The sequence below is a fragment of the Melanerpes formicivorus genome, unplaced genomic scaffold, assembly GCF_026170545.1.
Source record: "Melanerpes formicivorus ecotype bairdi unplaced genomic scaffold, bMelFor1.0.p_v2 SCAF_15, whole genome shotgun sequence".
Classification (NCBI taxonomy): domain Eukaryota; kingdom Metazoa; phylum Chordata; class Aves; order Piciformes; family Picidae; genus Melanerpes; species Melanerpes formicivorus.
The window spans coordinates 5,598,069-5,625,431 of NW_027142367.1; the positions used below are offsets into that span (position 1 = coordinate 5,598,069).

Here is a 27,363-nt window from a genome sequence, read left to right on the forward strand (position 1 = left end):
GCTCTCTTAGAAGAATTAAGTACAGGGCATTTCTGGTTGGCAAAGATACCCTAGGGTACTGGAACTAGCTCCATTATTATTGTCGAGAATAGGCCTTTGTCATATGTTCTATGTTTAATTCCCCCCAGAAACAAGAGATCATCTTTAGTTTTCTTATTGTATGACAGCACAGATGACTTATCTTAGAAAATAAGATGATGATGCTAGCAGAGTTTGAAAATGCCATTGAACACAACCTAGTCAAATACAGTCACCAGAGCAGGTCACACAAGGTAAGAGCAGGAGCTGCACCCAAGACTGAGTATCAGATTCTGGCAAAGGAAGCCAATAGCCTTCCAGGCTTTCCACCAGAAAAGGCAGAAGCCAGATAAGGGGAGTCCAGTTGTTGGCACATGCACAAAAGCTGTCATAGACTGCTGTCAAGACCATGTCATACACAAGACAAAAGTGGAAAATTTTGAAAGATCAAGGGCTGGGAAAATCATAGGGTAAGCATGCTACCCTGCCACCTGAAAACTACCACCATAGATCCTGATAAAGTACTTCTGGTAAAAGAGCAGTAGTAGAACATTGCTAAACCGTGCTCAACAACTCCCACCTCTAATGCACTGAAGATGAGTTCTGATTTTTTGTACTGTCAGAGATTTTGTCTCATTCTTTGTACATCTCCAGATGCTCCTTAAAACAGAGCAAGCAGTATTTTTGCTGCCCATTTCAGTTATTTTAACTTTCCCTATTTGTAACAGCCACTTCTTTAAAGTGAAATTTGAGACTAAATGAGGACACAGCTGTTTCCTCCTTTCCCCCCATCTCCGCAATAGCTGCAATTGGCAGTGAGCCTCAGAGCATTATCATTTCTTCCCATTAAATATTTGGGAAAACAGAGATTACTCAGAGTTGCCAAAGTGATGTTTTCAACAGCTTAGAGCTCAATAATTGACTTCCTTGAAATTTTCACCAGCTTCTGCTGAAATCTGAAGTCCCAGCCCACAAGACAGATGACGGCAGAAGACTATACTATTGTTTTTCAAGGCTTACTATGATGTGGAACCTGCTCTTTCTTTCCCATTTCACAACTATCAATAACAATCCCATTTCATAACCATCAATGGGCTGCTGCTGGCAGCAGTGTTAAGGGAGCCCAGACAGGTGTTCCCAGGGCCGAATGTCAGCATCTCTCATCTTCCTAGTTTACACAACCAGCTCCTTTTGTCCTCTAGATAACAGCAGACTCCACAGCCTTTTCACCACTAAAATCAGTGTTAGTACATTTTTTTGCCCAACACAGACTTGAGGATATTTACATCCCAGACTAGCAGATTTAAGATAGCTTTGGATAATCTCAATAACCATTTGATTTTGGTTATAGATTTCAGGTTATAAACAACAATACCCACACCATTTCTTGCTTGCTTTCACGGAGATGCTTCTACTGTATGACAAGACAATCCTACTGCTTTACGTAGGATGAGATTCAGCAAGGTCAAGTGTCAAGTGCTGCACTTGGGCTACAACAATGCCATGCAATATTACAAGCTTTGGGAAGACTGGCTGAGGAGCTGCTCATCAGAGAAGCACCTGGGGGTGCTGGTTGACAGCCAACTGAACATGAGTCAGCAACATGCTCAGGTGTCCATGAAGGCCAATAGCATCCTGGATTGTATCAGGAATAGTGTGGCCAGCAGGTCTAGGGATGCAGTTGTCCCACTCTACTCAGCACTGTTGAGGCCTTGAACACAAGTCCTGTGAGGAACGGCTGAGGGAGCTGGGGTTGTTTAGTTTTCTGAAAAGGAGGCTGAGGGAAGACCTCATTGCCTACAAGTACCTCAAAGGGGATTGGAGCAAGGTGGTGTCAGTCACGTGCAGCAAGCGACAGGATAAGAGGAAATGGGCTCAAGTTTTGCCAAGGGAGGTTCATGTTGGATATTAGGAAAAATTTCTTCACAGAAAGGGTTATCAGACATTGGAACAGGCTGCCAAGGGATGTGGTGGAGTCACCATCCCTGAAGGTATTTAAAAGGTGAGTGGAAGTGGTGCTGAGGGACATGGTTTAGTGGTAGTAGCTTAGCAGTAGTAGGGGGATTGTGAGCTCTGGGTAAATGGTTGGGCTTGATGATCTCAAGGGTCTCTTCCAAACTCAACAGTTCTATGATGCTGTGACTCTGACAGAATAAAAGAGTTTGTTCATATCTTTGGCCTGGAAGTCTACTCAGAATTAGCACAACGCAAACAAAGTACTTCAGATTGTGCAGATCCAAAATATCAGTGGAATGGCTTAACCTCAAATATAACTGTCATGGCTTGAGTTGAGTCTGATGATGATTCAATGCCACGTTGTTGTCATGCCACCTTCAAAATGAAAGTGCTGGCTGGAGCAAAGTGTCATGGGGCTTGAAGTTCAGATTGTAACATCTGTAAATGGCTTCCTGTTCCAGTCGCTGCTTCCAGTTTCCAGGCTTGGGATGCTGACCTTGCCTGCTATGCTGGCTGCTGCATGCCTGGGGACTGCTGTGTGTTTGGATATGGGGAATCATTTTATTGCTGGCTTCTGCTGCTGCTTCTTAAAGTAGTTACTTTAAGAGCATCTGATCTCAGTAAACTATCTCAACCCAGAGTTGGGGTTTTTTTTTTCTCCTTTTGTGTTACTTTCTATCCTGTCTGGAGGGGAGGGGAGAGGGAGTATTTGTGAGAGGGGGCTGTGTTAGCCCAGGACAGTCCATTTTTGGCATCCCAAAGTGCAACTCAAAAACCAGCTGTCAGCCAAGACAGTCTATTTTGGCAGGAGACAAAAGGGTTGAGATAATGAGAAGAGAGATAATGAGAGGATTCAGTTAAGGCTTGAGGCCTGTTAGGAGAGCTTTATATACTTTTTTTACCATGGTGTGTTTGCTATGTTCAGGCATTCATGCTCTGTGGGTGGCAGAGGCTGATGTGTACTTGTAGTCTATGCCCTCTCTGTGGTGCTGTTTGTCACCTCAGAGGAATGGCTTAAAGATGTGCTGTTGCTGTGCTGGTTACTAGCATGCTACTATATGGTTATTCCATTGGCCATTTGGTTTAGGTGCAACTTCACACAACTGATGGGCCAGGTTTTGTCTAGAACAATACAGGCATCTCCCAAAAATAACACCTGGAGATCTGCCCTGAGGCTGGATAATTATGAGTGGCAGGGGGTGTGAGAGACTATGGGCAAGTACCTGAGCTGGTGGTCACCTCCATTGTTTTGGAATTTCACCCCTGAACAAGTGCAAAATACGAACAAGCTGGTGAAATGCTTGGAAAAAGCCTGTTGTCAGCTTCTTCTGGTTGCTTCTTCCAGTTTCTGGGGTTTGGGGTGCTAATCCTTTCCAGTTGGCTGGCTGCTACATGCCTAGGGGCTGCTGCACACTTCGGGGGGGGGGGCAACCATTTTATTGCTGCCTTCTACTGCTGCTCCTTAAGGTAATTGTGTAATGTGTGAGCTCAGTAAACTCTTTATCTCAACCCAGAGGGATTTTTTTTTCTCTTGTGTTACTTTCTCTCCTGTGTTTGCAGGAGCATGGAGGCTTACAAGAGCCGGCTGTGTTAACCCAGAACACTATCAAAAGGTATTAGAATATTCTTTTGCAAAACTTTAGCTCACCCACTCAATTTTTTCAACTATGTTCTTAATAACACTGCACAATGGGCAGAGAATTTGAGAGTGTCATGTCTCCACCATCTCCCTGGGAAATCTAGTCCAATGGCTGACCACCCTTTCAGTAAAAAATTCTTCCCTAATACCCCATCTAAGCCTCTGCTGTTGTAATTTCAGGCCATTTCCTCCTGTTCTGTCACTGATACTAAGGAAAAGAGACCAACACCCACCTTCCTACAACCTCCTTTCTGGTAGTTGTGGAGAGCAATGAGATTTCCCCTCAGCCTTCACTTCTCCAGACTAAACAATCTCAGTTCCTTCAGCTGTTCCTCATAAGACTTTTTCCCAGGTCCCTTCACCAGTCTCGTTGCCCTTCTCTGGACATGCTCCTGCTCCTCAATGTCCTTCTTGTACTGAGGGGTCCAAAACTGATCTCAGTATTCAAGGTGTGGCCTCACCAGTACTTGACTAATGTCAGGTCCTTTAAGTGTTGATGTACAAATAATTCTAGATACTCACTTTCAGTAGCAGGAGATGGTATAAGAGCTCTTACAAGTTCACTAAAAGGAAAAAGCCTCAAACTACAAATTGTTTACTCCTTTTGTCATCCCTCTGTAATTTGTAATCTTAAAGAAGTCTTTAAACATCTCTGCTCTGCGCTAATTGGACTTTTTCTTTTCTTTGTCCATGCAAATAAGCCAGAATTGAGATTTCACTCTGCAGAATATTCTCCTTCATAATGGTGCATTTTCCAGGTAGTTTTTAATGGGACACCCTGCAGAGTCTCAGGGCACCACCTTATGTACATTGCCTTTGAATCAGGCAGGGGTAAAGCAGCAATAGAACTTCACAAGGAAAGCTTGGGTGGAAATAAATGCTATAGTGTGTGGCATTTGGAATCCACTGAGAGTCAGTCTGGGATGACTGCAGGCTTTTGAAACTTATTTGTGGGAGAAGCTGATGCAGAAACAGCAACAGCTCATGTTTCACAATCAAAATCAACTTTAAAAAATTTTTTTAAACATTTAAAATTTGGGAATTTTCTCAGCATTTGTTTCCTGGCATTGAAATTTCAGGATAAACCTCAACGCCACTGTTTGTGAAATTTTCCAATAGCAGCCGCATGGAAAACCCTACAAACTGGTTTTCAAGATGGATGTTCTGTTGTTGTTCTGATACCATGCAAGATTTGCATCTTGCACCTATTGGTAAAGACCATAATTTAAAAAAAAAAAAAAAAAGAAAACAAACCCACACAACAAAAAACCTACAATGTAAGCATTGATTGTATTAGGGCAAAATATGAGGAACTTCGAATCATAGATTCAATAAGGTTGGAAAAGACCTCAAAGGTCAAGTCCAACCTGTCACCCAACACCCCATGACTACTAAACCGTGGCACCAAGTGCCACACCCAATCCCCTCTTGAACACCTCCAGGGATGGTGACTCCACCACCTCCCTGGGCACCACATTCCAATGGCTAACAACTCTCTGTGAAGAACTTCCCCCTCACCTCAAGCCTAAATCTCCCCTGGTGCAGCTTGAGACTGTGTCCTCTTGTTCTAGTGCTGATTGCCTGGGAGAGGAGACCAACCCCCTCCTGGCTACAACCTCCCTTCAGGTAGGTGTAGAAAGCAATGAGGTCTCCCCTGAGTTGCCTCCTCTTCCCCAGGCTAAGCAACCCCAGCTCCCTCAGCCTCTCCTCATAGGGCTCGTGCTTGAGACCTCTCCCCAGCCTCATTGCCCTTCTCTGGACATGGTCAAGAGCCTCAATGTCCTTCTTAAATTGAGGGGCCCAGAACTGGACACAGGACTCAAGGTGTGACCTAACCAGCGCTGAGTACAGGGGCACAATGACCTGCCTGCTCCTGCTGGCCACACTAGTCCTGATGCAGCCCAGTTAGTTACATGTTTGTAAACTGTTGTTTTTTACCATGGTCTCTTTTGAGTACACCAATCTTGTCTCTCAGATAACACACACGCATCTTTGTGTGTTATTTTAATCATCTGGGTCATTTCAGCTCAGGTCTGTCTGAAAGGCAGTGCTCACAGGTAAACCTCCACAGATTTCATAGCCTTAAAATCGATGAAAAGAAAAAAAAACTAAAAAAATCTATCAATGTGTAGACAAGAAGCTGCACCTTGAGCCTACATTGCTGGAGATGAAAATCCACACATAAAGCTGTATAAAGTAATGAAACACATGAGAAATAGTAATTTAAAAAATCACAATCTGCAGAGGATCCAAATCTGGAAAACAAGGCCTCATCTTCATCAGTGGTGAGGACAATATTTCATTAAATCTATGCTGTATTTATTGCTAAGGTACCCGAGTGCACACGTCCATCAGCCTTTGGTACTTGGTACTTTGGAAAGTAGCACTTGAGGGCTGCAGAGGCACTAAGCAGCTTAGCTCTCTAAACCTCCATAGACCTAGTTCTGAGCATTTTTGGATGTAAAGGTTGGGTAAAAAGCCTGGATAGTGAAGTGTAAATAGCTCTGTGGAGAGCCTCAGTTTGTAGAGGATGCTGCTTTACATCCTGCTAGACCACAGGTTTAAAATAAACACATTGCACTTGTCCAAACTGATAACAGAAATGAAGACAGAAACTCAGAAATATGTAATACTATTAGAGTTAGAAAATTCATGCAGAGGATTAGGCTGCATTTTGATGTGTGCCATATGCCTCTGGGCTGTCATCACTTGAATACCATCCTTAGACCTTACCTTTGGACTGGTAGGAAAGGGCTTGGACCACATAGCAAGTTTACACTCCTGACCACTAGACATGATCTCACATTACACTGTTAGGGGAACACCACGATTTTTGGTTGTAGTGTTGGGTTGTTTTGTTTTGTTTTTTCCTCCAGGACAGAATCTATGGTTCAAAAATTTTCATAAAGGTAAAATGCACTTCTCCATGGCTGAAGCACTAGATGTAAGGAAAGCATGGAGTACCACAAGTAAAACATTGCAAAACTTCTTTGCTAAGAAGTCAGGTTTTTATTCCCCTCAGTCATTTTAAAAATAGGAAAACAGAACTGAAAATAAAAAAGGTAAAACATAAAAACATTTAAAACAAAGAATTATTCTGAAAAGAGTGTGGCTCACTCTGAAATAACTGTACTCTTTATCTAAAGATGCAACACAGTAAAACTTTAGAGTGCAATTCCAATTATTTCTTCATTACCAGTTCAGGTAGAAAATGGTTCTGGAACAAAAATAATTTCACTCCCAAAGTTTAACTGATTTCAAACTTGGATCTGGAGACAGAGCTGCTGAGGTCTGTTATCATTCTATAAATAACAAGCCAATGAGACAAAGACATTAACTGGTTCAAATTCTCACCATGACAGATAAAGAACACTCAATTTAAGAAGCGTCCAGTATAAGGCAGTATAAGGAACAGCTGCCACCTCTCAGCTCCTGCCTACTGACATTTGCAAGCTTTCCCAGCCCTAACTGTAGAGGATAGCTCTCAAGCAGAACATAAGGTGGCTCTTCTACAGCAGTCTGCTCAGAAAGGGCTCAGGTACTCCGGAGAAGACACCAGAGAACTTCCATGGTCTGTGAGTTAGACTTTAAGCTCTGCATGACCAAAAAGCAGGAGTTCAACACTCTGCACAGCAGAAGAAAGAGGAATACCAACAGGAAAACCAAAGAAGCAGGCCCATCCAAGCATGTGGACACAAACTGCTCCTAAAGGAAGGCAGTCTAAGACTTGGACTAAAACTGTAATACACATTCAGAAGGCAATTAGGGAAAGCTGTATATTTAACTCTGGTCTCTGGTTAACTGCATGTGCTTAAAATCACAGTGTTGGCACTGGCATATCAACTGAGAGTCCAGTTTAGTAGGAATAAGGATTTCAAAACAATTCAGCACTCCACTCTCAATCTCAAGCACTGAAAAACTTATGTACTGGCAGCTGCCCATCCAGCCCCTGAGTCACAGTGAGCAAAGCTGTCTCACCCTTATCCCATCCCTCAGTTCCAGGATATTCACCAGCCAAACCATACAGAAAACTTTATTTCTGGAACTGCAGAATTACAAAAATATTTGACATTTCAAAGTACCAGAAAATTTGCTTTAATAAGCAGATGTCTCAGATGTTTCACTTTCCACAGCAGAAAACAGAAAATTCAACAACCAAAATGGCTAAAAGCTGACATAAAATGTTGTGAATCTGTCTTGTCCAGACAGGCCTGCTGCCACTGCATCCCTGGAGGTGTTCAAGAGGGGACTGGATGTAGCACTTGGTGCCATGGTTTAGTAGTCGTGAGGTCTTGGGTGACAGGCTGGACTTGATGATCTTTGAGGTCTTTTCCAACCTTGTTGATTCTATGACTCTAAAGAGCAGATCTGTTGACATTGAATATCTTAACACAGTGATCAGCTCCACAACTTGCAAGCTGCAACCACTCGCCGTTCTGATCGTTATGCCCAGCCCTGCCCGCATGAGGTCTCCAACACAAACGTTTCACAGCAAGAGCATGACTTTGGCTGCAACAGAAAGAAATCCATACATAACTGCAAAATGTCAAGCACAGTTGGGCGTGTGAGCGTAAACATCAACATTCGTATAATTAGTACTCTTAACACTACCAACCAAGGCAAAACTGACTTGTGATAACCAGCAGGTATTAAGTTCTTTAAATGAGCAGAGCCATTAACAGTAATGACATTTTCTCCTCTCACTCATCAATAATTTAAACAGCTATTGATTAAAGTTTTACCACATTACACTGTAGGTCTCGCATCTCAGTTACCGAGATATGACAGATTTCTGGCTTTCAGCCTGTGATTTCCTGTCATCTGGAGTCTCTTTCCAATTCACTTCAAGCGCACACAGGCCAAAGCCACCATCAACTTTCATTCCTGATATTGCAAATGCAGTACGTGAAGAAAGAATCTAGGAGAGTGCTCCAAGAGAAACATTCAAAGTTTCCCTACAGAGTTCCTCTAGCTGTCACTGAGGCAGCATCCTGAGCAGCACTGAGGCAGCATAGCATTTCTTTGGTTTCTGCCACAGTTGCTCCTAAAAGCTTTCTGTCATTCACCTCAAAATGCTTTGCTGATGTTGTTACAGTTTGAGCTGGGTGCCCCCCTGCAGTGTTTACTTCCTGTGTCCAGAAGTCCAGCCCAGAGGGGTGGACACAGGAAGTTATGTAGTATTTCATACCACAATCCTTTGCACCACTATAAGATCCAGTGCGGAGTCTAGCACTATCTCTTTTCTTCCTCCTCCGTCAGCCGGTAACTGGGGAGATGTCTCCTGGCTTTGGGCCTGGCTAGGCCCAAGGCCACGGGGGGATGGGCAGTCTCAGATCTGGCCAGCTGAGACTAGCCTAGCAGTGGGAGGGGGAAGAAGGAGCCCTGGGGGTCTCGGATGTACCCTCAGGTGGGGATGGGGTCTCTCTGGGTCTGCTTTGGGATTTTTCTTTGTCACTCTGCTTTTGCTTTTCTGTAAAAGTTCACTGCTTTCTATTTAAACTTTCCATCACTTTTGCAATCCATTTGTCTGAGTGTTTATTGTTTGCCAGGGGTGGGGAAGGGGGCTGCCTCAACCCAGCACAGATGTATACAGATAATGATTCTTCCCCATCTTCCTTCAGAGGTTTCTATCATTTCATTTTATGACTCAAGGTAATAAAGATTCTCTTCTTTTTTTTCCCCTTTTAATTTACTTTTAATTTTAATTTTTTAATTTTAATTTAAGTGGGGCTAACAAAGGGTAGTAGTTCTCGAAGCATTTCCACAGCATGAAGTATTTTGAGGTTTAAACTGCCTCCCCTGACTTTCATTGGAGTTTTTTGGGGTTTTTAATAAATAAATATAATATTTTTTACCAAGTTTTGCTTAAGGACATCTTTAGACTCTCAGGGATCAGCCTTTTCCTTATAAGGATACCAATTTCTTATATACAAGTTAGTCAGTTTCACATAATTTTACACTACTAGAACAGAACTCCAGCAGTATTAGTTAGTTATTAGTCTTGAGAATAATGTTTCATGCCTCCTAGCTTACTCTAAAAGACATACCTGTCATCCATCTCTACACATGTGGTCCAGTCAGCTGGTGCTGGGTCTTGCCCACTCTGTTTCCAGGTGTACAAGCTAATCTTCCCATTCTCTAAGCCTACTGCAATAATGTATCTATCAAAAGAATAACTGCATTAGTTCTCAAAGAGATTACAGCTGACTCAGTGAAGCTGGCTGGAATGCAAGATAGAAAGAACTAGCACTCAAACACTGTGTTGCACCTTGCCCTTCAAATCAGTATCTACTTTTCCATGGGAAAAAAACACTACTACTACAACTAATAAAAATAATAAACCCCCATAATTTAAATCAAAGCTTCTTCATTAAAAATGAGTAAAGCAGAAATCTGCACATCTGCATATTTGGTTAGGGAAAAATAAAGAAGTTATTGAGTATCAGATCAGTCAATATTACTGAAAGAATTAATGTGTTTCAGTTATAGTCATGCTCCTCTCCCCACCTCTTCCTGGCCCCTCTTTTTAATTTTTGGGGGTTTTTTTTGCTACACTGTTTCAAAAAGTCATACACTTGAAAAGAAGGCTAGGAAACAAAAAAGTAGAGGTCACTCACTCAGGGAATGGCCCCTCAGTTTAGGAAGGATGTTGACTTGCTGGAACGAGTCCAGAGAAGTGGAACAAAGCTGGTGAGGAGTTTGGAACACAAGCCCCATCATGCAAGGCTGAGGGAGCTGGGATTGCTTAGCCTGGAGGAGGCTCAGGGGGACCGTATTGCTCTCTACAACTACCTGAAGGGAGGTTGTAGACAGGCAGAGGTTGGTCTCTTCTCCCAGGCAACCAGCACCAGAACAAGAGGACACAGTCTCAAGCTGCACCAGGGGAGGTTTAGGCTGGATGCTAGGAAGAAGTTCTACACAGAGAGAGTGATTGCCCACTGGAATGGGCTGCCCGGGGAGGTGGTGGAGTCACCATCATTGGAGGTGTTTAGGAAGAGACTGGATGGGGTGCTGGGTTGCATGGTTTAGTTGATTAGGTGGTGTTGGATGATAGGTTGGACACAAAGATCTTGCAGGTCTCTTACAACCTGGTTTATTCTATTCTATTCTAAAATATTTTAAAACTAAGTTTTAGGAGCTGTTTAGCCACAGAAAACTGACTAAAGGGGTAAAAAACCTATTTCTAATTAAACACAAAATGGTATAACAGCAAAAAAAGCAATACCTTCCATCAGGAGTAAGCACACGGCTGATGCTAACAGCAGTAACGGAATCCCCAGCATCCAGTACCGTTGAGCAAGGTTTGATCGAATCCAACATATATTCAGATAAATCACACTGGCCCCAGATAATGACCTGCAAGAAAGAGTCATGTAGGAATTTTCTCTTTAATCTTTTGTAAATGCCCTTACAAAACCATAGTGAATAACTAAGTTAAAATACTCCCAAGGCACAGAACAAAGTGGATGACCACTAAAAGAGTAAGAAAAACCACACCCCTATCTACAAAGATTCAACTGTTTAGACAGTATGATTTCATTAAAGATACTGACATCAAAACCAGGTTCTCTTTATGAAAGTCAGAGAAAAACGTGGAGACCCAGAAGAGTTGTGTGTCATATGCTTCTCTTAGTGTATGAAAGAAGGGAGAAAGTCCAAATGGCAGACCACAGCCTTGTACATACGTATTCAAGCACATTATTTAGCAGACTAAAGACTCCCTCATCTCTGCGGTAATACACACAATGAGCTTTTTATGCATTTACAGAAAATGGGCTCTTTAGAACACAGCATTTGCTAATCTAAAATACATTTAAAATCATTCTGGGCTTTTAAAATCCCTCTCATATTAATTACCTTTTTGTCCCGACTGCCAGTAATAAAGTATTTGCTATCCGGTGTCCAATCACAAGTCCAAATGATTCGACTATGAAGAGCTGTATTTTTGTCTGTGTATGCACAGCAACTGAAAACTGGTCCTGGAATAAAACAGAGAGAGGAAAACTTCTGCTTCATCTACTCCACATATTAAAATTAATTGTTAATCTTACTCTACATAAAAAACTTCAGGAATACTTGGACATTACTCCACTCATCTTTAAAGCAACTGGGAATACTTTGCAGCATATGTTTTCCAGCTCTCTCACACTGATAATTAATACCTGTTCAAGACAGTATCAGTCAGCCCTTATAGCACAGGAACTGTACCTGTTTTAGAAGAATTTTAGAAACCTATCTGTTTTAGAAGAATTTAAGCTGAAGACCTTTAAGTTCCTTTATAGGAACACTGCCTTCAAAAGTTTTGGAATAGTGCAAAGTTTACCACAAGTAGAGCATCCTCAATAACTTCCTGTCAATAACTGTCCTGGTTCCTATATACCAGGACAGTCTCAAAAGCTCAAACCATAATTATCTGACCATAATTATCTGTTTCCAAAGAGAGAGGCTGCCCTCTCAATATGAATACAATCAGGCAATAAATCAGCAGATCAGTAAATGGCAGTGACTCTCCTAAGCAGAACAGGCTGTCACTGTGAGGCACAGACTTTGAATAACCACTTCTTTGAATGCCAATACCATCAGTTTTGCCTTACACTGCTAATGACAGTCATTGTAGACAGAAAAGTTATTGATGAACAGATGAAAAAAAGATTTCCCCTACTTCCCATGAGATTTCATACTCCTTATCCTGAAACATTGTATAACTACTGTGGACAATATGCCAAGCTTTAGAACAGAAGTCTGAATAGAACCAAAGTCTCGAGCCAGGAAACAACCGGCCACTGTCTGAAGGGGCCAAGTCTCACTGCCAAGTCTCTAGGAAAACTCTACAGAGCCCAGTAGTGTTTATGTGCTATTAAGCCAAGAGTGCAATGATAAACATGTTCAGCACAAGCATCTGTTCTAGGAAGCTATTAAAGTGTTCAATAGCAATCTCCTCATGATTCTGAGGGCTCAAAGTCTTAATAAGAAAGTCAACTGAATCCTTATCATCAGCCCTTTTTCCAGAAAGAGTCAGTTCTAGTCAAATTAATCAACTGTGGGTTTTTTGAGGAGGGGTCTACACAGCACCTGGCCTGCTGAGGTCAGACGGGGTTCAGATGACTGTAACAGAGAAAAGGACCCTGGGTAGAGAGCTGGCAGGGCTCATTGAGAGGACATTAAACTAGATAAGGAGGGGAAAGGGGATAAAACCAGATCAACTGAAGATGATCTTGGAAATGGCATAACATGAGGGTGAAACCATCAGCCCAGCCAAAATCCAACTGTACTTCATTGGGGGCTCCAAGCTCTTCACCAGGGACCCAGCTCAAATGTCTTTATGCAAATACATGCAACATGGGCAACAAACAAGAGGAGCTGGGGATGCTGCAGTGCCTGCAGTGCTGTGATCTGAATGGCATCACAGAGTGGAATGACTCCTATGATTGGTGTGTTGGATAAGAAGGGTGTAAGCTCTCCAGGAAGGACAGGCAGGGGAGATGAGGAAGAGGTCAGACACCTGACCAGAAAGACTAAGTGGAAGGGCCCTTCATAGACAGATAGGAATCACTGCTTGTTCAGTAGTCCTGGTCCTTATGGGGGACTCTAACCACACAGCAGGTGGAGAGACAACACTGCAGGGCATAAGCAATACAGGAAATTCCTGGAATGCATTGATGGTAACTTCATCCTCCTAGTGACAGAAGAACCAACAAGGAGAGGTGTCATGCTAGAATTTGTTCTCACCAGCAGAGAGGGGCTGGTGGGAATGTCAAGCTCATGGGCAGTCTTTGCTGAAGTGAACATAAGATGGTAGAGTTTAAGATCCCTAGAGCAGCAAAGAAGGAGGTGCTCAGCAAGAATGAAACTCTTGGCTTCAGAAGAGCTGACTTTGGCCTCTTCAGGAACCTCTGTAGTACAGCACCATGGGACAAACTTCTGGAGGGACTGAGAGCCCATGCTGACTTTCAAGGATCATATTCCCCAAGGTCAAAGACAATGGATCCCTAGAAAGAGGAAATCAGGCAAAGATGCCAGGAGGCCTATATGGATTTACAAAGAACTTCTGGACAAAATCAAACACAAGGGGGAAAATCACGGAGCGTGGAAGCAAGGACAGGTAACCTGGGATGAACACAAGGAAATTGCCTGTGAAACCAGAATCAAGTTAGGAAAGCTAAAGCCCTGACAATTAAATCCAGCCAAGGACATTAAAGATTACAGAAAGGGATTTTACAGGCATGTCAGAGAGAAAACAAAAACAAGACAGAATGTAGGGCCCATGTGGAGAGATACAGGTGACCTGGTTACTGAGGTTATGGAAAAGGCTGAACTACTCAATGACTTTTTTTACTTCTGTCTTCACTGGTAGCCACTTCAGCCACACCACCCAAGTCACAGAGGGCAATGGCTGAGTCTGGGAGGTTGAACTCCCCAAAACAGGAGAAGAACAGGGCCTGGAACATCTAGATAACCTAGACACGTAAGTCCATGTGACCTGATGAGATAAATCCGTGGGTCCTGAAGGAACTGGCAGCTGAGGTTGCTAGGCCACTAACCATCCTCTTTAAGAAGCTATGGAAGCCTGGTGACAGTCCCACACATTGGAAAAGGGGAAACATAACCCCCATTTTTAAAAAGGAAAGCAAAGAGAACCCAAGGAACTACAGACCAGTCTCACCTCTGTGCCAGGTAAGATCATGGAGCAGACCCTTCTGGTAAGTGTGCACATCGAAAATAACAAGGTGATTGGTGACAGCCAACATGGCTTTACAAAGGGCAAATCATGCCTTATGAATCTGGTGCTCTTCTACAAGAGAGTGACAGCTCTGGTAGACATGGGAAGAGCAACTGAGGTCATCTACCTGGATGCCCTGCACAACATCCTTGTCTCTAAGATGGAGAGACACGGACTTGATGGATGGACCATTTGATGGATAAGGACATGGCTACACAGACACATTCAAAGAGTTGTGATCAACAGCACAATGTCCAAGTGGAAACCAGTGGCAAATGGAGTTCCTCAGGGGTCTGTTCTGGGTCCAGTGCTATTTAACATCTTTGTCTGTGACACAGACAGTGGCACCAAGTGAACCCTCCAGAAGTTTGCCGCTGACACCAAGCTGTGTGGTATGGTGGACTCACTTCAGGGAAGGGATGCTACCCAGAAGGATCTTGACAGGCTTGAGAAGTGGGCCAATACAAACTGCGTGAGGTTCAACAAGTCAAAGTGCAAGATCCTGCATATGACTCAGGCCAATCCCAGGCACAAATCCAAGCTGGGTGCAGAGTGGGTTGAGAGCAGCCCTGAAGAAAAAGACTTGGGTGTATTGATTGGTTGGAAGATCAGCATGAGCCAGCAGTGCACTTATGCAGCCCAAAAGGCAAATCATATCCTTGCCTGCACCAAGGAGAGTATGGCCAGCAGGTCAAGAGACACAATTCATCCCCTTTGTTCTTCCGAGACATCAAATACTATGTCCAGTTCTGGTGTGCCCACCATGAGAAGGACATAGAACTGTTAGAGCAAGTCCGGAGGAAGGCCACAAAGATGGTGGTGGGACCTTATAACTGCCTTCTAATACCTGAAGGGAAACTGGAGGAAGGGACTTTGTGAAACACAAGAAGATGGAATGTTTTTAAGCTGAGGTAGAGTAGGCTTAGGCTGGATCTTAGGAAGAAGTTCTTCAGTACACGGGTGGTGTGACTCTGGAACAGGCTGCCCAGAGAGGTTGTGGATTCCACCTCCCTGGAGGTGTACAAGGCCAGGTTGGATGAGGCCTTGAGCAACCAAGTCTAGTGGAGAGATGGCCCTGCCCATTGCAGAGAGGCTGGAGTAAGCTATTCTATGACTATCAGAAGGCTACATCAAAGACAGAGATTAATCCTGTCACTATTCTTAAATGTTCTAAGGAAAATGGCTATTAAAATATTTCAGATATTTTGAAGCCAAAAATACTGAACAAACCGGAAAGTCTTCAAAGGTGGGTATCCACTTCACGGATCTTACCTGGCTCTGCTGAGTCTTGTTTCCTCCACAGCGACCAATTCCTGTCTCTAGAAACCGCCAGCAAAAATTCATCATTAGGAGAAAACGCCAGCTGAGTAACAGTCAGGTTGTGAAACGGCAGACTCTGCAGTTTCTTCCAAGAAGTAGTGCTCCACAAAATAATTGCTGCATGTTCTTTTTTGGAAGCCTGCATTGACGGAAAAAAATATCAGTGAGAATTAGCAAGAGCAAACATAAAAGTCACAATTTCAAAACACTAAAAAGTTAACATTTCAGGCTTGCAATCAAGTGAGAATCAGCTTTCTTCTGGGAAGTTGCAAGATTGTTGCACTGTTTTGTACTAATCCTGACAGTGTAGCATTAAAAAAATGTTTTGTACCTACACTTGTTGGAATTTATCTCGCCAATACCTTCAAATGAAGAATAATAGCTTGTCTGCATTCACTCATATTTGCAAGGCAACTGTCACCTCTACAAAGTCTTTTACATTTAAGAGAAAGAACAGCACAAATGGAATACTGACTCCTGCTCTGTAAGTCCTAGAAACCTGGCAGTACTTTTCACTAGATGGTGCTAGAATCTTTTCTTACCTTACATGCTGAAGCAATTACAGTGTTTGAATTATTGCAAGCAACAGAAAAAATTTCATATCCATGTCCATACCTGAAATAAATGTGAAAAAAAATATTTAACACAACACAGCCTTGAGCACAGCCCTATGAGGAGAGGCTGAGGGAGCTGGGATTGTGTAGCCTGGAGAAGAGGAAGCTCACGGGAGACCTCATTGCTCTCTACAGCTACCTGAAAGGTGGCTGTAGCCAGGAAGGGGTTGGTCTCTAATCCCAGGCAACCAGCACCAGAACAAGAGGACACAGTCTCAAGCTGTGCCAGGGGAAGTTTAGGCTTGAGGTGAGGAGAAAGTTCTTCACCGAGAGAGTCATTAGTCATTGGAATGGGCTGCCCAGGGAGGTGGTGGAGTCACCGTCCCTGGAGGTGTTCAAGAGGGGATTGGATATGGCACTTGGTGCCATGGTCTAGTCATGAGGTCTGTGGTGACAGGTTGGACTTGATGAGCTTTGAGGTCTCTTCCAACCTTGGTGATACTGTGATAGTAATTTTTTTGCAGCATGTATCAAGGCTCTCATATTAATTTATAAGCCTTTCCAAGAATGAAAAGCACCTGCCAAGAACTTCTCACCACTGTTTCAGTATTATGGCCCAAATAACTCCTAATAATGTTCAGCTTCCAATACAAGCATCTGTACAAATTCTTTCACGTTTAGGAACTGACTACAGAACAAGCTCTACGATGGACTATAGGCCATTCTACAGTCTTAAAGCATCAGCACTGCAGAGGGTACACTAATGATTAATACAGCAGACTAAAGCAGCATCTAATGTTTTCTTATTTTCTTGTAAAGCAATTTTAGCAGTACCATGAAAAAATCAGAAGCCACATATTTTGGGACTGACGAAGAAACACACAACAGCCAGCCAACCAAAGGATGCCTGTTCTGTGAAACACTGGAAGAAGATTTCTTAACTACAGCACAAGAATCAAGTCAGAAGACAACAATGTAAAAACCCCAAAACTTCTAGCTTCCTCCAGAGATAACTTCTTAACCAGTCTTTGGATAAATTCTCCTGGAGTACAAGCTCATATACCTGGACAGGAATTTAACTAATGAGCAGAAATGCCACAAAGACCAGCACAAAATCAGTCACAAATGACTGGGAGTAGAACTGTACATGAAATCTATAAACAGCAGACAAATACCAGTTGCAGGGCAGTGTGGGAGTGGGTGTCTTTTGATTCCTAGCTCTGAAGAGATGGGAGTTTTCTTAATAAACTCCTTCAGTCCACAGTGTTGCAAAGAAATTCTTCTATGTGATTTATATTCATGGGATTTCACTTGTGGCCAAAGCAGCCATCTGTTTAAATGACAAATCACTGTCTGTATCTGTTCAATAGAGTCCAGAAGAGTTGCTGCTGGACAAATCCCATAGACAGACTTGCACACTCATGTCAGAAGATTGGGGATACACCGCCTTTTTAAGGAGAGTAACTGTGCCTGGACCCTCAACAGGGAGAGGGACTGGTGGCTGTGCTCATCTGGAATGCAAATTTGATTTTATCTGACAATCTTCCCCTTATTCTGCCACCAGCAGGAGTTTTATCATACTACCTACTGCTAAAAACACATTCCTGGAGACTATTTGGTAGCAAAAAATGTTCATTGATAGTCAAGTTTCTAAAGCTCTCAATTGTTTATTCCATGAAAAGTATAAATTACCTGCAATTCAAGGAAGGAAAAATAAACTGTGGATCTACTTGGGAAACAAGTCCTCAATTACTTTGGTTTTCTGTCTTAAATGTAGTATTGAAGAGCATTTGACAGAAACACTTTGAGCTTCTGCACAGAACTTTGTGCTTCCTAAACAGTAGCATTAAAATGTAATTTTTCACTTTAAATAATGTAACACAACGCTGGAACGTGTCCAGAGAAGGGCAACGAAGCTGGGGAGGGGTTTGGAGCACAAGCCCTATGAGGAGAAACTGAGTGAGCTGGGATTGTTTAGCCTGGAGAAGAGGAGGCTCAGGGGAGACCTTATTACTCTCTACAACTACCTGAAGGGAGGTTGTAGCCAGGTGGGAGTTGGTCTCTTCTCCCAGGCAATCAGCACCAGAACAAGAGGACACAGTCTCAAGCTGCACCAGGGGAGATTTAGACTGGATGTCAGCAAGAAATTCTTCACAGAAAGAGTGACTGGCAATTGGAATAGGCTGCCAAGGGAAGTGGTGGAGTCACCATCACTGGAGGTGTTTAGGAAGAGACTGGATGGGGTGCTTGGTGCCATGGTTTAGTTGATTAGATAGTGTTGGATGATAGGTTGGACTCGATGATCTCAAAGTTCTTTTCCAACCTGGTGAATTCTGTTCTATTCTATTCTACTCTACAAGCAGGACTATCATAGTTCAGTCAGACAGCCTACATAGTCCAGTGCTGTCTACCAGAAGGAGACTAAAGAAAGTGTATAAGCTTTTCAAGTATAGAAGCTTCAGTACACTGCACCCATTCATGCAACATGGTCCCTTCATTATGTAGTACACCACCAAGAACAGGTTCGCAATGGAGAAAAGCCACTGCATGAATGAAAAATGAGATGACACTGTCAACCATGAGCAAATTTTGCCTTAGCAGTGTGCAATTCATACCATTTTTTTTAAGCACAGGTAAACTGACTGGACTTCCAGAATGCCTAGATATGTTTACAGTCATTTTCTAGCGTCAAAAAGGATCTCTCAAGATTTCCAAGCCTATTACATGAAGTGCACATACATACAAACATTTGCATGTCAACACTTCAGCTTTAAATCTCAGCCTGCTGCATATAGACTCCCTATGGTAATTTTCCAAGAAGACTAACACACTCTCACAGGATTTATCATATTTTTATTTTAAAGTTGTTAGATTATGCAAAAAAAAATGTAGCAAGTTCCTCATACTAAAGCCTACTCAAGCAAACACTTCTCAAAACCCAACGCTAATCCTTCAAAATTCTGTGTTGAGTTAGAGCTGTGAATATACAAATGTCAATGACAAACAAGCTATTTTTAGCAAGTCAGTTCCTCACTATTTTTCTGCTGCTATGGCAACCAGAAATCTATATTATGTGATTTCACATTACTTCTTTCAAGATTATCCACAGCTAAAAACTGAAAGTCTGTGAATGCTTTGCATCTTGCTGCCCCCCTGCATAAAAGAACCCCTACCATTAGCAGTGACTAAAAACAGGAAAAATTGCTCAGACAAGTCACTGAAAACTATTGTAAAATGCAGTTATTTCAGTGAATGCAAGATATAAAAGCAGACAGACAGTACTCCTGTAGCAGAATATCAAAGATAATGTCTCACTAGAATTTGAGAAATGTCAAAGGCAAATGAAGAAAAAAATTTTGCCCTGGGTCTTTTTCACTACTAAAATATTCCTCAAACTACTTACGTGGGTGGGCACTGAAGGCTGTGGAAGTGTAGCCTAAAGTTACTGAGACCCTTAGGGAACAAATAAGGAGACAACCTTCATTTGTAAATTATGAATCTCAGAAAAGAGGGAACAACACACAAATGAAGACTTCTAAAACCTTCAGACCTCAAAACAATTATTATCATGACCACATAACCCTATTATCTTTGCAATCTACAAGGCTTTCCCCTCAGCATTCAACACCCAAACTGGGTTTGTAACCATTTCACTCAATGTTCATCACTTTGTTCTACTCCTAGACGCATAGTGCTGCAGCTGCTGCTTCCACCTACTGCATCTTACAACTCTACTAGCCTTTAGGGAGAAGCTTCATATTTGCTGCCTCACCCTTGTCTTTCCATACCAGAAAGACAAACTGGTCTTTCCAAACCAGACAGTTTGTCTTTCCACAAAGTGGAAAGAAGCAGAAAACTCCTTACACAGAGGTTGTCAGTACAGGCAAGGTTTTCAGCAGATGCACGAAGGAGACAGACAAGGGGACACAGTCTCAAGCTGCGCCAGGGGAAGTTTGGGCTGGAGGTGAGGAGAAAGTTCTTCACCGAGAGAGTCATTCATCATTGGAATGGGCTGCCCAGGGAGGCGGTGGAGTCACCATCCCTCGAGGTGTTCAAGAGGAGATTGGACATGGCACTTGGTGCCATGGTCTAATCATGGGTCTGTGGTGACAGGTTGGACTCGATGATCCTTGAGGTCTCTTCCAACCTTGGCGATACTGTGATATTGTGATAAATGGTGCAGCACTGGAAGAGGCCCATCTCAATCCAGCACTCAGCTAAGTGCATGAAAACATGCTGCAGCTCCTTAGAGCAGACCAGAAATGTTGCTCTCAAGGAACAAGGAGGAAAAAAAAAACAAAAGGGAAAAAACCCACAAACCAAGAACTGATGTCCTATATGGACCTCCAAAAGACAAACATCCAAAGAGATGGTGAAAGTCTGATCATTACAAATTCAGAAGAACAGCTTTGTGCTAAAAATCATACATATTTCACTGGCACAGAAACAACTAATGAAATCAAATTTTGGGGCACATCAGTCAAAACTGCCATGTTCTGAACTGTCTCCTAATAATTTTTTATATATATATATATAAAAATAAATAATGTATCTATTTTACAAGCACTATGCTGCACACAAAGTCAAATCAGGTAGCAAAACAGGAAAAGTTACACCACCAGACTACATGAATATGTAGCAAGGCCTGCATTAATAATGGTGTGGCCAGCAGGAGCAGGGAAGTCATTGTGCCCCTGTACTCTGCATTGGTTAGGCCACATCTTGAGTACTGTGTCCAGTTCTGGGCCCCTCAGTTTAAGAAGGACATTGAGACACTTGAACGTGTCCAGAGAAGGGCAACGAGGCTGGGGAGAGGCCTTGAGCACAAGACTTATGAGGAGAGGCTGAGGGAGCTGGGATTGTTTAGCCTGGAGAAGAGGAGGCTCAGGGGAGACCTCATTGCTCTCTACAGCTACCTGAAGGGAGGCTGTAGCCAGGAGGGGGTTGATCTCTTCTCCCAGGCAACCAGCACCAGAACAAGAGGACACAGTCTCAAGCTGTGCCAGGGGAAGTTTAGGCTTGAGGTGAGGAGAAAGTTCTTCACTGAGAGTCATTTGTCATTGGAATGTGCTGCCCAGGGAGGTGGTGGAGTCTCCTTCCCTGGAGGTGTTCTAGAGGGGATTGGACATGGCACTTGGTGCCATGGTCTAGTCATGAGGTCTATGGTGACAGGTTGGACTGTATGATCTTTGAGGTCTCTTCCAACCTTGGTGATATCGATACTGTAATAGCTTTGGGGAAATTTTGCTAATCAAAAAACCCAAAACACACCAAAACTCAAAAAAAAAATAAAAATCCAGCCACAAAGAACAAACACAACCACCTCCTCCCCTCTTCCCCCCCCCCCCAAAAAAAAAAACCAAACAAAAAAATCAAACCTAAACAAAAAACTTACAACTTCTGAATTTCAGGCCACAAGGTATTCTGCAGCAAGTGATCCTCTGGAGGAGGTTCTGAAAGACATTTGTCCAGCATGTTCAAATACAGTACTACATATTCTAAAATCAGCTAAATAGTTTATATTCAACTGAACTTCCTACCTGTAAGGATCAAGGGCTGAAAATAGATCTCAGGATACTGATTTGAAATGGTATTAAAAGTTTCTTCATCCACAGTTGGTTGAACAGACATATCTCCTATTCAAAGTAAGAGCTTCATTAGCCAGAGGGACAAGAGGGAAAATACGAGCATTTACTATACAACAAGTATCTGTTTTTACAATATAAGTAACTGAAATTAGGTTTCTCTGCTCCCAGAGTTACAAAAGCAAGACTATTAGAATCTAGTTACTTTAACACATGTAAATGAAGAGGAGAAAAAAAATAATTCTAACCTTTAGACTAATTCCCTCCTGTGACTGAATTCCCTCCATCAGCACATCTCCTAGAAATTCTTAAAAGAGCCTTTAATTTATCAGAAAGAAGCAGTCACCAGGAGTTGGACCTGTGCTTCTCCAACTTTTCCTTCTGTATTTGAGAATGTTTAAGGCAAAACCCTCAGACTGTAAGTGAAGAATACCTAAATTTAATGTGGGCCTCTAGAAGAAAAGCCATACTTGAGGAAGTGCAGCTACAATTTGGAGACTTCAGCAAAACTGCCCAGGGCTTGGGCCTTAGCTTTAGGCAAAAGCACCAGCTGTAACTGAAATTACTCAGTTAATTTTAAGTGAAAATTCAACTCTGTCCTCCACTTGGAAGTTACTATTTAAGAGCAAGGTACAGAGCTGCTCTCAGACAGAATCTTTTTGCCATTTTGTACGTTTCAAATGCAGCAGTTTATGAAAGTAGCTAGAGAAAAAGAGCAGAAAGACATTCATCCTGTCTTTTCTCCCCTTGAAAATAAGCAACACCTATCTCATCTGGTATCCAATCATATTGCTCACCATGAAGACCTCTCTGCAAGAGAGGTCTGTGGGGCTTTTACCTAAGTCATAAAGTGCTGACAGCATTGGGAGGGCAGTGGTGCAGAATACAAGAAAATCAGACAGATTTCTTACTCATAGTGCTCCTTCTGAGTGTGCCACAGGAAAACAGTGGTAATCATTATTCTGTGTGTGATGATACTCTCAGAGAAGTAAGTTTTGTTCTCTCTCTCAGAGAAAGGATTCATGAGAAAGAGGGAAAAAGAATTTTTCCTAAAAAATATTTTATAAGCTACTTTGAGTACAACAAATCTATTTTTCTTTCACAGGAGATTTAGGGAAATATAACTGTACTGCCATTGAAGACCCTGGAGACAAAGCTTATTGAAACACTTCTTGTTTTAAATTCACACCTTCTGATAAAGGTTTAAGCAGAGAAACAAAACAAGTCTGACCCAATTTGTTAGACTCGAGTGTAAGAACAATTTTACCAGAGACTTTATTGAATGTGAAATTTTAAGTTCCATCCCTAGTCTCAAGACATGAGTTATTTTTACCATTCTAGGCAGATGTTTTTCCCTTTCTCCTTGTCTCCCCACAATCATAATGTTCCCCCATCAAGTCTCCAAGAAATTAATGTGGTGTCTCGTCAGCCTTTACCAATAGTCTAACTAATTATTCTTTCCCAAATCATCTGGAGAAGGTTTATGGCTATTTTCACGGGAAAATACAGCATGACTGCTCCCTCTCAAAGCATCATTACTTCCATAAGCTTCTACAAGGCTGCTCACATTTGAGCTGAGTATGAAAAGGACTCCAGCATATAGCTGCAAGGTATTCATAGGTAACTCAGTAGTAGTAACAGGTAGTTCTGCTTTAACCATTCTGAACCACTCTGTGTAGGGTCAATTACTGCAGGGTGCAGGACCCAGGAGGAAAAGATCATTTTGGGTTTGCACAAGACATTAGGAAATGTTTAGGGAAGAAACCAAAGGCAAAGGAAAGGAGGAAAGATTCTTCCTTTTATTTCTAAACTCTCAGCTTGCAGCCAAGTTTTTACCTAACAAAAAAGCATATGCTAAAATAGTAATTTTAAAATGCCAATCTTTCCACATGAAGCACAATCACCATTATTTCTCATTAACTGTACCTTCAAAAACAGCTTTATTGGATAATCCCAAAGCCGGCACAGTTGCACCTTCTGGAAGATCAGATGATTCCTGAATTTAAGAAAGAAAAAAACTTGTTACAAGCCTCAGCTCAAGAGTTTTATTATAAAGCATGCATGTTTACCCCCAGTAAAAGGTTTTCCTCCACAATTTTATTTATTCTAGGATATACTGAAAGGAATGTAGTTTTTAACACAATGGGACTGGGAAATAAGTCTGTTCTGAGGTGAAATAATAAAAATGGGACAGAGTGAACACCTCTGCCCACAACTTCAAACATAACCTAGTACATAACATGGATATGGCTGTTTAGACCAGCATAGAGGAAAGAAAAATCATCAGACAGAAAATACTTCCATAAAGATACAGGGGGAAAAGCCAATATTTAGAATGGGTAAGTGAACTGGGGACCTTTTGCGCAGAGATAGAAAAGACTAGACTTATTAGGTGTAAAACCTGTCCCTTACCATCTGGAAAGTTCAAGGACAGACTGTTATACAGAATTAGATTAATAATTCGGTGACATCTTAAAACACTATGCTAAGTGAATGTTCATAATTTGATGAGGAAAATGTATGAGACTCACACCAGTCTAATGCCTCTAAAACAAAGCAGTTCTCTACTACAATCCACAATAAAGTCTATGGGATTATATTATAACTCGATATAATCGTATTCAACCCTGTGTGAATATAAAGTTGGCGTTTTTTGGTTTTAAGTATTTCTGGGGGGGAAGGCAGTTGAGCTTAATTAAGAAAAAGCTTACCCACTCTAATGAAAAAAATCACTCACAGAAAACACTTTCAATAAACCTATTTAAGAGTAGCTTTACAAGGGCCAAGCCCAGACAGTGGTAGTGAATGGTGCCACATCCAGCTGGCGGCCAGTCACTAGTGGTGTCCCCCAGGGATCAGTGCTGGGCCCCAGCCTCTTTAACATCTTCACTGATGATCTGGATGAGGGGATTGAGTCAGTCATCAGCAAATTTGCAGATGACACCAAATTGGGGGCTGATGTTGATCTGTTAGAGGGCAGAAGGGCTCTGCAGAGGGACCTTGACCAACTGGACAGATGAGCAGAGTCCAACAGGATGGCATTCAACAAATCCAAGTGCCGGGTGCTGCACTTTGGCCGCAACAACCCCATGCAGAGCTACAGGCTGCAGTCAGAGTGGCTGGAGAGCTGCCAAACAGAAAGAGACCTGAGGGTGCTGACTGACAGCCACCTAAACATGAGCCAGCAGTGTGCCCAGGTGCCCAAGAAGGCAAATGGCATCCTGGCCTGCATCAAGAATAGTGTGGCCAGCAGGAGCAGGGAAGTCATTGTGCCCCTGTACTCTGCACTGGTTAGGCCAGCATTAAAAAAGCACAATATTATTTGTCCAACATCATTAACACAAATGCTTACTAAGTCTTGCAAAATTAAAGCACTAAATAACTCCTTATATAACTTCTTGCTATCAAGAATAAACAAATTTCTCTCCCAGATAATTCAATTGTTAAATGAAATGGAAAGGCTAATTCATCTCTGAGAAGCTGCACAGAAAACACTGCTTTTGAGACAGAAATGCAGACAGCGTGCAAGGCACTATACAGAGGTGGCTATCCTGAATAAGGCCTGCTCTACAAAATGCAGGGGAAAATGGAATTAGATCTGAAAGCAAACTAGGAGCCAACAAAGGACAGCAATTCTGCAGTCTTATCTTTCCACAAAGTAGGAAATTATCAGCAACTCATAACCAGAACAAAAAAGCCTCAAGAAATTCTCCAGTGCTGAGATGAAAAAAAAAAAGCACGAGCAAGTACATATTTACAACAGTGCTGAAAGCTTTATGCTATTTCCAAGCACACAATTAAAAAAAAAAACAAAACAAAAAACCCCAACCACAAACAAATGACACTTAGACAAGACTACCACACCCTTGAATTAAGGAGAAACACATTTGCAGGCTTTATTGTTTGCCTGTAAATCACCAAGGCTATACAGCGGCCTACTTGGTGTGACTTGTTTTAAAATTTAGCCATACAATTTTCATTCTTCAGATGCTAGGTCTTGCTCAGCCTCAAACACAGCCTGTTTTATAACAAAACACCTTAAAAATACACATTAGCACACACGGAAGCAAGCAGAAGCGTGACCGCTTGAGGCTGTGCCTTTAAGAAAGGGACAGTGCTGGAACACTCTGGCTGAATATTTTGGAATAATAACGAAAACAATCAGATATTCTAAATGAATTTCATTGGTAGAATGCAACTTTAAGTTTTAGTTCAGTTGGAATTTTTCTCAGTTTCTCTCTGTCCTGCTTTTCCAGCCTGTCTGCTTCTGAGCAGCCGGAGTTTGACCTTGGATACCAGATGAGCACTAATCCTGCATGCGCTTTGAGGCCTAACAAAACGTCATCCTTATTAACCACCTTTTCTCTCTCTCTAGCCCTTTTTGGGAAAAAAGGGAGGTAGGGGAAGAGAGGGGGGTATAGAGGGGGAATCTTCCTCTGTCCAGAGGAGGGAGTTTTGTTCCTGTATTCTTCTTTGCTGTGTATTTCTGTATATATATTGTAAATACTGTATATTGTGTACATATACAACCTGCATTTCATGTTTGCTTGAAAATATAGCATATCCTTTTGCTTTTCCGACTGGACTAGCTGTGGTTTTCTCTCTTTGTGGGGGAGGGAGAGCTAGGCCTTTTCTCAACCCACCACACAGAAGGGAAAGGAAAGTAAGGTTAAGGTTTCAGAACATTAGAAGAATTTTTACAGAGTTTACCGCAAGTTGACATTTTCAAAAGAGTTGCTTTCATGTACATGGAGGAGGGCTGTCATCATTTAGCACTGTTTTACCACACCTACCTGGGAGCACAGCTTCTCCACTGGAATACCAGTGATGTTACTGAAATTTTCTATAAAGTTCTTAGGAGCACGAAAGACTCGAAGCACTTTTTCATCTGCTCCCGACACAAACTGAAAGCGGCCGATCATTGCCAGGCAGCGCATGTCATACCCATGCACTTGAGGCCTTGCAATTTCATGCCAGGTTACCTAAAACAAACAGTCATGCAGTTAAAACACAATTCTTAACCAGAGAAGCAGCAAGATTTTAAGTTCTTTACTTGCTCATTTTTGAAAGAAAGTTAATAGCAACTTTCTGCTGACATTCTCAAGACTGATGTGTGCTCATATACATCAATTAAAACCTATTTTTCCCCTAAACAATGCTTTAGCTAGCAAAACTAGCAAACTGTGTCCCTGCACAGGTATGCTTAAGGGATTTGAGGGATTTGCTCACCTCTGTTAACCAATGGCATCCTGGCCTGCAACAGAAATAGTGTGGCCAGCAGGAGCAGGGAAGACATTCTGCCCCTGTACTCAGCACTGGTTAGGCCACACCTTGAGTACTGTGTCCAGTTCTAGGCCCCTCAATTTAAGAAGGACATTGAGACTCTTGAATATGTCCAGAGAAGGGCAATGAGGCTGGGGAGAGACCTCGAGCACAAGCCCTACGAGGAGAGGCTGAGGGAGCTGGGATTGTTTAGCCTGGAGAAGAGGAAGCTCAGGGGAGACCTTATTGCTGTCTACAACTACCTGAAGGGTGGTTGTAGCCAGGAGGGGGTTGGTCTCTTTTCCCAGG

At 42.4% G+C, this 27,363-nt stretch overlaps 1 protein-coding gene across 1 annotated transcript in view; it reads right to left on the reverse strand.

Annotated features, from left to right (window-relative positions):
* Positions 1–6,599: 6,599 nt before the first annotated feature.
* The window catches only part of ELP2 (elongator acetyltransferase complex subunit 2), a 47,169-nt gene continuing 26,405 nt past the window's right edge, over positions 6,600–27,363 (reverse strand). Inside the window, exons 13-22 of the mRNA XM_068147482.1 lie at positions 26,586–26,774; positions 23,719–23,788; positions 21,748–21,843; positions 21,603–21,660; positions 16,196–16,268; positions 15,606–15,792; positions 11,471–11,592; positions 10,839–10,969; positions 9,661–9,774; positions 6,600–8,122 (exon numbers count right to left, since the gene is read on the reverse strand). Coding sequence (XP_068003583.1) covers positions 7,969–8,122; positions 9,661–9,774; positions 10,839–10,969; positions 11,471–11,592; positions 15,606–15,792; positions 16,196–16,268; positions 21,603–21,660; positions 21,748–21,843; positions 23,719–23,788; positions 26,586–26,774 — 1,194 coding nt within the window. The 3' untranslated portion in view covers positions 6,600–7,968. The remainder of the gene's footprint in view (positions 8,123–9,660; positions 9,775–10,838; positions 10,970–11,470; positions 11,593–15,605; positions 15,793–16,195; positions 16,269–21,602; positions 21,661–21,747; positions 21,844–23,718; positions 23,789–26,585; positions 26,775–27,363) is intronic.